This window comes from Mytilus trossulus, chromosome 3, assembly GCF_036588685.1.
Source record: "Mytilus trossulus isolate FHL-02 chromosome 3, PNRI_Mtr1.1.1.hap1, whole genome shotgun sequence".
In the NCBI taxonomy this organism is placed as follows: Eukaryota; Metazoa; Mollusca; class Bivalvia; order Mytilida; family Mytilidae; genus Mytilus; species Mytilus trossulus.
Genome location: NC_086375.1, coordinates 47,980,500 through 47,992,003, shown reverse-complemented (window position 1 = coordinate 47,992,003; position 11,504 = coordinate 47,980,500). Strand labels below are relative to the sequence as shown.

The window sequence follows — 11,504 nt, the reverse complement described above, 5'->3', positions numbered from 1 at the left end:
CAGACTACTAGCAGTTAACTGACATGCCAGCTCCAGACTTCAATTAAACTGACTGAAAGATTATGATTTCATCATATGAACATCAGGCACAATCCTTCCCGTAAGGGGTTTAGTATCATACCATCATAACATATATGAGAAGAACATAACCCGTGTCATGCCAACAACTGTTTTTAGAATAAATGTGTTTAGTTCCGACGCAAAGACCTTATCAGTGACTCAATATTAACTCCAAAATATGCAATCTTTAATGACTTGACAACAGTATCGTAATTATATCCCTTCTTAATAAGTCTATTCAAAGGTTTTGTAAGTTTATGAGGTGAATACTGACACCTTTGTGCTTTATAAAGAATATTTCCATAAAAAATTGGATGTGAAATACCTGAATGTATAAAAAGTCTGCATGTTGAGCTATATTTTCGAATGATGTCTTTATACCGATGATAAAATTTAGTAAATGTTTTGACTAGTTTGTGATATCGAAAACCCTGGTGTAATAATTTTTCAGTAATACATAAATTTCTCTCGTTAAAATCTAAAACATTGTTACATACACGAGCGAATCGTACAAGTTGAGATATATAAACACCGTAAGATGGTGACAAGGGAACGTCACCATCTAAAAACGGATAATTAACGATAGGAAATGAAAAATCATCCCTTTTATCATAAATTTTAGTATTCAGCTTTCCGTTAGTGATATAGATATCAAGATCGAGGAAAGGGCAGTGGTCATTGTTAGTATTAGCTTTATTTAAAGTGAGTTCACCAGGATAAATTTCATTAATATACATACTGAAGTCGTCATTATTGAGAGCTTTGAATACATTTTCCTTAATGATACGAAATTTCATTCTGTCTTATGTCCGGTGTCCTAGACACTGCTTAAAAAGCACTTATGCGTAATATTATAAAAAATCTAGTATAGAGAATGCAGATTAGTCTTAATTAATAAATGACAACTAAAAGGGTTGACTGGGATATCTAAATATGGTTTATCTCTTGACCTCTAACATCTGTTCAACACTGCACAAGATGAGCTTCGTGAAAAATTGTAGCAACGACTGGTCAAGATGGGAACTTAAAATCAGATGCCTCATTTAGCCTCGGAAAGTGTGCCACCCTCTCCGTTTTCTAAAGAATCTTTACAACAAATATGAGGGGTCCTCAGGTGGCCTGTTGCAAGACTAAATTTCTGGTCTTATCAAACATATTATCATTTTCTAGATGCAGACAAAATCTCGCTATATATATATCCACCAATGACGGCCAACTTTCGGAACATACCTATTGCATTTTCTGTGTACTTGTTTTCGTCGCGAATTGGCACGAACTACTTTTGTATTGCTTACTGGGCGGTAAGACAACAACAATTAATTAAGAATATAATAAATAAGGCCAGTCTAATTATAAACTCATACCAGGCTTAAAGTTGCGTACTTCGTCTTACAAAAAATCGCACAAATGAAAAGAACGTTAAACATAGACTTTTTACATAGTTCGAATTTGAAGAGCATTGAAGACCAAACATTTCGAAATGGTTTCCAAATTCACTTAATGGAATATTTTCCAGGGGTATAATTTCTTGAGTTTTTTTCGTAAAATTCAAAGTTTTGTATTAAAACACTTTAACAACAAAGTCATTCCCCGAATTTATCAAACTTTTGTCACTGAAGGGTTAAAATATATAACTGTTTGGCCGTAAAATGAATGCAAGTATACTCTAAAAATTAAGATGATAATCTGGGCTTAACTTTTATACAACTAGGGGATTTAATAAGTCTCACCTACTTTTTGACTGTGAAAAAAAATTACGTAATCATTGAGTGGGCGAAATGTATATATAGTACATATATAAAATAAACCGCATATATATGTGAACAATTCCATTTCGCTTTTCATATATCGAGAATTGAGATCATCAAACGGTCTGTTTCGTCTAATATTTTGAAATGGATGTTCGATTCGGATTCATATTAGTGTTTGTCTTGCTTCTACAGACTGTGGATGCTGAACTGAAAAAATCATCGTTGTCCAAGATAGAAGATGTATTAGAATCAGTATTTTTTGGCAGAAGAAAACTTTCAGAATTTCGTAAACTAAATCCATTAAGTAATGAAGGTATGAATAAGATAATGATTAGGAACGGTGCTTTGCTTTTGTGCAAGTTCACATTTCATTCGTGCCAGAAAAATATTTCATTTGCGCCATAAAACATTTCTCATCGGCGCCATAAATGCGCTAATATCACAGGAAAATGCACGTAAAAATTAAAAAAAAAATACTTATTGATAAAGCCAGTTTTTATTTGCATAATTAAACATATTACTCAGAAATCAGTCATTATAAAACCATGCGAGTTATGTTAAACCCTTGCTGATTTTATTTTTTTGTTAGTGTTGTTAATTTGATTGATAATGTTTTCAGGATGCCGATATTTATTAATTTATCTCAATTTGTAAATTTAAGTTTTTGACAATTAGTTTAACTAGCCATTGATATGATCAAACCATGCAGTTTATATTTTTCCATTTTATTGATAAGAGTTTTTTTGTTATTTTGAAATGTAAATCGATGCGAAGATATATTTTCCAGGTAATGTAATGCAATAGTTCTTTATTCATACAAGTGTGTTCGTTCCGTCGGGAATGGAACCCTACGGATAATAATTAAGTCACTTATTTTTTTTGCACACAAAATAATAAGCCATGAAACGATTATACTTTATAACAAAGTGCAATTGAAGTGAATGGAGGCAATTATAGACAACCGTACGGCCTTCACAAAGACGTCCAATTTGATTTTGACAATTGCACAACCGATAACAACCCATGGGCGGATCCTTGGCAGCCGGCTCCCGCTTTCGTGGGAAAAATTTGGTTGATTAAATAGGGAACCACCGAAGCATGCCTGGAGCGGACCCCCTTTAGGTCAGTCAGTGCCCCCTCCCCTTTATGAAAAGTTCTGGATCCGCCACTGCAACTGAATCACACATTAAAAATCAAAAAGTATCCACAAGTCGAAAAATATCTAGATAAACTGTTTTATGTAATACGTCTTATTTCAGATGCCAACCTGCAACACCAAATAGCTCCAGTTAAATCTGGTCGTTCACACCAAATGGAGTCAGATGCTATAATTAAACATGAAGCTACAAGACATTTAATGGAAAAGTAAGAAACCTTTCATAATAGTGTATCCTATTTGCGAAATATTAAGAAACAGATAAATAAATAAATCACTGACTGCAAAATTACCAAATGTCAGTTTAGATTGGCTATAAAACTATCATGCCTCCGGGTAAAAAATACGAAATATAGGTTAAATATTTCATCTATATATAATGATTTCATAGTATATATTTACCAAAGTCATTTTTGTCCATTGTCTAAAGAATTATAGAATTTTCAAATAGTTATCAAAGGTACCAGGATTATAATTTAACGCGCGTTTCGTCTACATAAGACTCATCAGTGACGCTCAGATCAAAATAGTTATGAAGCCAAACAAGTACAAAGTTGAAGAGCCTTGAGGTCCCAAAATTCCAAAAAAGTTGTGCCAAATTCGGCTGAGATAATCTATTCCTTAGATAAGAAAATCCTTAGTTTTTCCAAAAAATCAAAGTTCTGTAAACAGGAAATTTATAAAAATTACCATATAATTGATATGCATGTCAACACCGAAGTGCTGACTACTGGGTTGGTGATACCTTCGGGGACAAAACGTCAAATCTATGCCATATTCAAATAATTTTGATTCATTTTCGACCAGAACAGGAAAGACAGCAGATGAGCTGATGGCAGACGAAGTAATCAATACTGCCTTCAGAGAACTTATATGTCCCTCATCAACGGTTAGATGTACACCGTCAGAATACAGAACAATGGATGGGTCCTGTAACAATAGGAATAATCCAGAATGGGGCCAGTCCTTTACTGCTCAGAGGAGATTCCTTCAACCGGTTTATGGCAAGTCATAATTCAAATAATACCGTATATTTGCGAATCAAACTAAAACCAATTTTGGTTTTATCAAATACATAGATAAAAAAAATATAAGAAAAACTCGACCATTATAGTATACATGTTAAAACACAGTTATTGCTCTCCTTTCCTTAGTTCTAATGACTTTTTTTTTAAAGAAACAACTGTTTTCATGTCATTTAAAAGTCAATGATTTGTACATTTAAATCACTTATAGTTATACCTTATCTTATAAATAACAATTAAGAGCCCCGAAGATTCTTGTGGTATATTGATATGGTCAATTAAAATAGATGGGACTACTGGATTGGCTGTGCGGGACGCATAAAAATATACTGCTTCTGTTGGTCAGAATGTTGACCAACCTTTCAGAGGCGACCTTAGTAAGGAAATAAGTTTTTACCTCATTTTTTCAATCAATTTGTTGAAATAATTTTTTGCATATAACACTTGAAACTGGACGCTTTACACACAAAACAATCAATGAAATAATACCAGATATTTTACTACCATCGTTACCGGTCGAACCCCAGAAAGCTCCCAACCCAGGTTAAAGAAGTGAGCTGGCTTTAATTAGATTGTAATTACCGAATAAATCAACAGTTTATATATTAACTGTCTTGCACATCTTACTGTAAGTTCTACAGTAAATCTAAAACTTTTAGACAATAGACAATATTTACTAGCACAAACACATTTGATTTAAATGGTTATGGCATACAGAGTTAAAGCTTTGGTTCTTTGTTGTATGGTTAATTCTTATGAGTGAGTTATCTCCTGAAAATCAAGTGCATCTATTTCTTCTGCACGATATATCATTTCTCGAAAATTACGTTTTTATTTTGTCATTACTTTATCAATATTTTTTTTATTGTTGTCTACAGCTCCCGGTGACCTGCCAAGAAATTCAAGAAACCTTCCTTCAGCAAGGAAAATAAGTAACGATATTTTCAAAGCCACAGAAACTCTTCATGATAGACAATATTCTGGACTTGTTATGGCATGGGGACAACTCATAGACCATGATATTACTAAAACCCCAACAGCAGGTACGAATTTACACTATAAGCAACAACATAATACAACATATATTTGAATTTTACTGTAACTTTTACACTGACAAATCCTATCATTATCCACATGATAAATAATATACATTGTAGTTTGTACAACAATTAGATATATTTTATAATTATATATATATATATATATACACACTGACGCATAAACAGATCATCTTGAAATTAATTTTATTCTTTCAGGAGATATTGACTGCTGTGACACAGCAAATGCAAACAAGTAAGTAATACAAGCCATGTTATCAACTAAACTTTGAAGCTGTCAACCACGTAGCTGGCGACACAATTATAAAATCAATTTCGTCAGAACTTAATTATAAATGGACAAACTAATAAGAAGACATCCCTGGCAGAATCTGAGTCAAGACTGAAAGACTAGGAAATCGCTAGACGCCCGGCCCGGCAGCATTTCCAGCCGATCTTGTACACTTTCTGGTTCTTTACAATTTAAAAATCAGCTATACTGGGAATGCAAAAAAATACATGCATGTATAAATTGTTGATCTCTGAAAAATTCATGTGTGTAATGCTATTGTATGTATTTATCTACTTTACAGTCCAATCTGCTTTCCTATTGATGTACCTGCAGGCGATGAACGTTTTTCAAAGTGTCTCAATTTTGTTCGATCAGCAGCAGCAACATCTTCGACAACAAAAGGATGTTTGAATGGTAGGTACAATGCATTAACTTCAAAACAATGTTTAGACTACCAGAATGGATTTTGTCTCACACACAGTGGCGGATGCAGAAATTTTCATGAGGGGATTCCACTGACTGCCTAAGAGGGAGCCTGCTCCAGTCATGCTAATTGCTTCAGTGATTCCTTATATATTTAACCGATGATTTTCCCACAAAGGGGGGGGGGGCGGCGAGGGGGGGGGGGGAGCTGAAAACCCCTCCAAATCCGCCTCTGATACATTACAGATTATGTATAATAGACACAATTTGGAATCACTAAATTTCAGACCAAAACTGGCTTTACTGCATCTACTTCTTTCTCATCTGACAGAAAGTTGCTGATTGAAAGGTCGATTTCATTTGTCGATAAAAAAAAAAAAAACTTGAAGAAATTAGTTTATCTTGCAAGAACCAGTAGCATGAAGAATAGTTCGGGACTGTCCATGGCCTATTTTGGAGGACATGTCATACATCCATGGGATCAATTCTGTCAGATGTCAAAGCAAGGTTGGACTATCAATAGATTATAGAACTATTTATATCATTTTATATTTTTTTTTTATCTGATATTAAAATTTCAATAATATTTGTAAACGCAAAGTATGAAGAAAACTATTTTCAATTACTAGTATATGAAAAAAGTCAATTGACATAGCAATTGAACCATGCTATTATTTTGTCAATATCGTACACATTCTTGATAGTCTGATCTGATTTTTTTACAGATAAAAGAGAACAAATCAATGAACTTACAGCCTTTATAGATGGTGGAATGTTGTATGGGGCATCTGACGACGAACTTTCACTTCTCAGGGATCAAACTAATACACGTACGTTATTTGCAAATTTTTGCATTACACTTCCTGAAATACATTTTTCATTTTACAAAACTTAAAAGTTTTAAACACGTTTGTAAAGTTTACCAAGTCGCATTCCTGTCTGATTCCTTTGTTTTATCTCCACAAAAAAAATAAGTTGACCCATCTGTTCCTTTCTAAGAATGACAAAAGCACCTTGCCTATACATTTATCTTTTTAATATATATATTCATATTTGTAGATTTGCTGAAAACAAAGGAACCTGGAAACTTACTACCCACGGGAACAAGTTTTTGTCTGATAACAGACGACCAAACTAATGATTATTGCCAGCACGCAGGTTTGTTTATTGTTCTTATGTTGTACATTACATTACATATCGGTACATTCATTAAGTTATTTTCAAAATTACATATATTGAAATGTTCTCACCATTCATATATCACCATCCGTAAATTGAAATGAAAATACTGTAGAAATGATATTTTTCATTTTGCATATAATCAGATAGTTTGCTTTCACGCGCTTGCATTGTTTTACATTTTGCTTTTTGAAACCATTTAAAGCTTGCTTTGTGGTATTGGTTTTGCTCATTGTTGAAGGCCGTACGGTGGTCTATAGCTGCTAACATCTACGTCATTGGTGATCATAATAGATATAGGAAGATGTGGTGTGAGTGCCAATGAGACAACTCTCCATCCAAATAACAGTTTAAAAATTAAACCATTATAGGTTAAAGTACGGCCTTCAACACGGAGCCTTGGCTCAAACCGATCAACAAGCTATAAAGGGCCCCAAAATTACTAGTATAAAACCATTCAAACGGGAAAACCAACGGTCTAATTGCCCGTCAATAAACTTAAAGTTCTATTTTTTTTCTTACAAAAGGAGATAATAGAGTAAACGTTATTCCAACGCTTGGTGCTGTGCATACGCTATTGGTTAGAGAACACAACAGAATAGCCGAGGGACTAAAAAATCTAAATAGACAATGGAATAACGGCAAGGTATTTGACGAGACCAGAAAGATTATGGGAGCTATTATTCAGCATGTCTCGTACAATGAATGGCTTCCGATAGTCGTCGGTGATCAGCACATGGACCAATACAATCTGAAATCTTCTGAGAGAGGCCATGTCAGTTCATACGATTCCAATTTAGATCCTTCTATACGAAACTCGTTTGCTGCTGCTGCTCTGAGGTATGCTCACTCTTTGATAATGCCAACACAAGCATACCTCGACAGAACCTACAGAAATGAGGAGAGTTTTAGTCTCGAGACTCAGCAGTTAAATCCACACATGGTCGTTCAAGAAAATGGTGGACGATTGGAGGATCTTGTGAGATGGACAACTTACAAACCATGTATGACATCTGATAGGTAATGTTATTGTATTTATATTGATATAAGTATACAGCGGGACGATGTCAATATGATGATACAAATATTTTAGTTACAAAGTACTCAATATCAAATAAAAAAATCATTTGTGTACAGCATTTAAGAAATCATTTAAGTTTAAAAATAATACCAAATCTTTTTATCTGAGTTTCCTGTTCATTGAATTCGGAACAGTTTCAAGCATTGGTGTACGTCCATTTAATCCTTGTTTCTGGATATTGCAGAATGTTTGAAGATGGAATACGTAATAATTTATTTGGCATATCAGATTTGCCTGCAAGGAATGTGCAACGCGGACGAGACCACGGACTACCTTCTTACAACGAGTTTAGATCATTTTGTGGCTTACCCCGGGCTAACAATTTCAACACTGGACGAAATCGTGGTGGGTTACGTGACCATTCCCGAGAAAACGCAAGACTATTGGAACAAACATATCAGTAAGTAAAATAATTAGTTGAATGAATGTTAGTGTAAGTTTTTTTATTAATATATAGTATAATCATTTTCAATATTGTATAAAAAAATAACTTGAAGTCAATGTATGTATTAGTAAACACTGTTATAAATAAGTAAGGAATAAGTGCTCATCAGAATTTCACACTGTTAATGGGGTTTTTTTTCAACCACAGCAAAAGGTACATATTTTGATATTTTTATGTATTTGTAACAACATAGACATAAAAATATCAAAATCTGTACCTTTGAATTACATGGCTTTCTTGATAAAGGGTTCCTGTTTAAGGTAGCTATATTGACTTTAGGGATCCAACTGGTAAAGTCATCCCTTCGAAAGTTTTAAGAACGCCATCACGGTTTTGGTTGTGTTAATTTTTCGATTCATAAAGATTCATTACAATGGACATCATCACAGTGCTTCATGTGCCGCTGGATCGGCTTACCCACCAAGAGCTCATTGAGCTATCCCCTATTTTTAATAGAGTTCGTATTGCTCTATATGTAGCGTTTGTGGTATTTTAATGGTGTTTTCGATTTCTACCATGGCGTTGATAGTTTCTGTTCAACTTGTGTGTTCTGAAAATATACAAACAACAAACAACTTTCCGATGATTTTTGTTCTGTAAACACTGGCATGTAATCAATAATGCCTGACAAAACCCTAATAGAATGTTTGAAACAAGAATTTTAATACATGTTCCCTATTGGAATTTTAAAAACAAAGAAAAACATAGTTTGCAACAACAGCAGTTATACACTCCAGTATCACATGGCACAAAGTATCAATGATTATAGCGAAACTTGAAATTGCTTTTAAAATTAAAACAGATGCCCTAATGAATAACTTTGGAATAAAGGCAACAGAAGTATACCCCTGTTAAAAACTCATAAATCCATGGACAAAAAACAAAATCGGGGTATGGACAAAAATCAAAATCGGGGAATAACAGTCTATATTTAAGATATAGCATGGACGTGGACACCTTTATTAATCAACAATTTTTTAACCTCAAAACAAACAAAAAAAGTCTACCGTGAATATATATTTCATTTCCCGCATACCCCAAAAAATATACAAAATTTTGTCAGGTACTTTTTAGTTTTAAAAATTATTATCAACTTATTTCCCACTTTTAGATCGATTAATGATATAGATCTGTTTGTTGGTGCTATGACAGAACGACTTGCATCGGGTGCTGACGTTGGTCCAACATTCGCATGCTTGATCGCCAAACAATTTGATGTGTTAAAGAGAGGTGATTCATTCTGGTATGAAAACCAAGGACAACAAGGGTTTTCTGAAGGTATGTGTTGTTTGTTTTGCATCAAGCTTAAAACCGCAATAATTCTTTTAGTACAATATGTGTTCTGTTACAAAAGTTTCTCCTTATCCCTTATGTGTAATTATTTTTTTAAATTTTGTATTAGGTATCACTTTGGTTTCATATATTAGAGGAAATATTTATAATTTTGATGTAAATTGTTATATAACAGTTCATTTTGTTTTGCAGCAAAGGTAAATGCCATAAAAAGAGTGAGACTTTCCAGTCTGTTGTGTGAACATTTTGGTTTAGCTACCATCCAGCCTGACCCATTCAAAATAGAAAGAGAAGGGAGATGTCCAGGATCATCGTAAGTATAAATAAGGAAACGGGAATCCTACTTATGTTAAAGTGTACGTGTTAGTGTAAGAGGTAGTGGAATTTGGTCCCATTTGAGATATTTGTTATGTTATCATTTTTATTCTAAATAAGCGAATGTGTGATGCATAAAATTCACCAAAATGCGGTGATAGATTCGTTAATAAATTGCACATTTTCCAAACACAAGTAAGTTGGCATCATGCAGCAAAAAAATAATTCCAGAAACAATGTACAGCATAGTATCTGAAGGGTACTGCACAATAAATGACCTACAGTTATGCTCTGTCAGCAAAATACTCATTTACATTTTGAGGGGAAGTATTGTATACAGGATTCAGTTTGGTAAGGTGTTTATGTTGCAATACAAAAAGTAAATAAAAATGTCTGGGAAAACATAAACAAAAATACTTATGTGCTTTGTTCTACAAAAAATATCCGTTATAAAAAATAAATCTTAAACCAATGGAAACCAACCTTTTTTTTCCGGCGGACACTTATCTTCTGAGAAAATCTGTTTTCTAGAATTTTATATTCAAACAAATGTAGGACAAAGGTCGGTGTCTAAAAGAGCTTTCGTACTCTATAGAGTAACCAAACATGTAATTTGTCATTGCAGAGATATAGAAGACAACTGTATGGTTAGATGTTCAGAGTTGAGACTCTTGGACTTGAGGCCATGGAGAGTATAATCGATGGTTCAACATTTTAAAGTTTCATATGTACCTATACCTCATCGCAGATGTATTCCTCGTTTTCATTTCATGTATAGATCTACCTCCTACTAGTTTTATTACTCATATTTAATAAGTATTTGATTTTAAGTTTTTTTGTATTTTTTTTTAAATAAAGAAGAAAATGTTTAAATTTGTTTTAATGTATGCTATTTACGATTTATACTTCTGATACCAAAAAGCCAAATATATAATTGAACCTGAGATCCCGTATTCCTAAAATATCGCATCAAATATTCTGAAAAGAAGGTTATCGGACTCTTTTCTCCTTATATTATTTAAGATATTTCATACCCCTGAGATAAATATGACCCCTATCCCACCGTAGAAAGTAAAACAATTTGCATTCAAAAGACCACAAAATATTACATAGAAAGTGAAAGACCACAAAATATTACATAGAAAATGAAAGACCACAAAATATTACATAGAAAGTGAAAGACCACAAAATATTACATAGAAAGTGAAAGACCACAAAATATTACATAGAAAGTGAAAGACCACAAAATATTACATAGAAAGTGAAAGACCACAAAATATTACACAGAAAGTGAAAGACCACAAAATATAACATAGAAAGTTAAAGACTCAGTAACATCCCAACTTAAAACAGAAAGCGCTAGCAACAGATGCTGTTCCACATGTAGCACCCGGCCGTCGTATTGCTCATAGTAGTCGCAAATTCGAAAATAAGTCTTATTAGTTTA

The 11,504-nt window shown here is 33.4% G+C and overlaps 1 protein-coding gene across 1 annotated transcript; it reads left to right on the top strand.

Moving 5' to 3' along the window:
- Positions 1-1,843: 1,843 nt before the first annotated feature.
- LOC134711682 (thyroid peroxidase-like) lies at positions 1,844-10,930 on the top strand. The gene is made up of 13 exons (XM_063572446.1): positions 1,844-2,124; positions 3,071-3,176; positions 3,775-3,971; positions 4,871-5,035; positions 5,249-5,285; positions 5,623-5,735; positions 6,470-6,574; positions 6,804-6,902; positions 7,451-7,943; positions 8,189-8,404; positions 9,561-9,727; positions 9,935-10,055; positions 10,683-10,930. Exons 1-13 carry the CDS (start codon positions 1,956-1,958, stop codon positions 10,753-10,755), a joined length of 2,061 nt encoding a protein of 686 aa, XP_063428516.1. The 5' UTR covers positions 1,844-1,955; the 3' UTR covers positions 10,756-10,930.
- The last annotated feature ends 574 nt before the right edge of the window (positions 10,931-11,504 follow it).

Coding starts and splice junctions, on each gene's coding strand:
- LOC134711682 (XM_063572446.1), top strand. CDS start 1,956: ATGGATGTTCGATTCGGATTCATATTAGTGTTTGTCTTGCTTCTACAG. Junction 3,972..4,870: donor ATTCCTTCAACCGGTTTATG/GCAAGTCATAAT, acceptor TGTTGTCTACAG/CTCCCGGTGACCTGCCAAGA. Junction 5,736..6,469: donor AACAAAAGGATGTTTGAATG/GTAGGTACAATG, acceptor ATTTTTTTACAG/ATAAAAGAGAACAAATCAAT.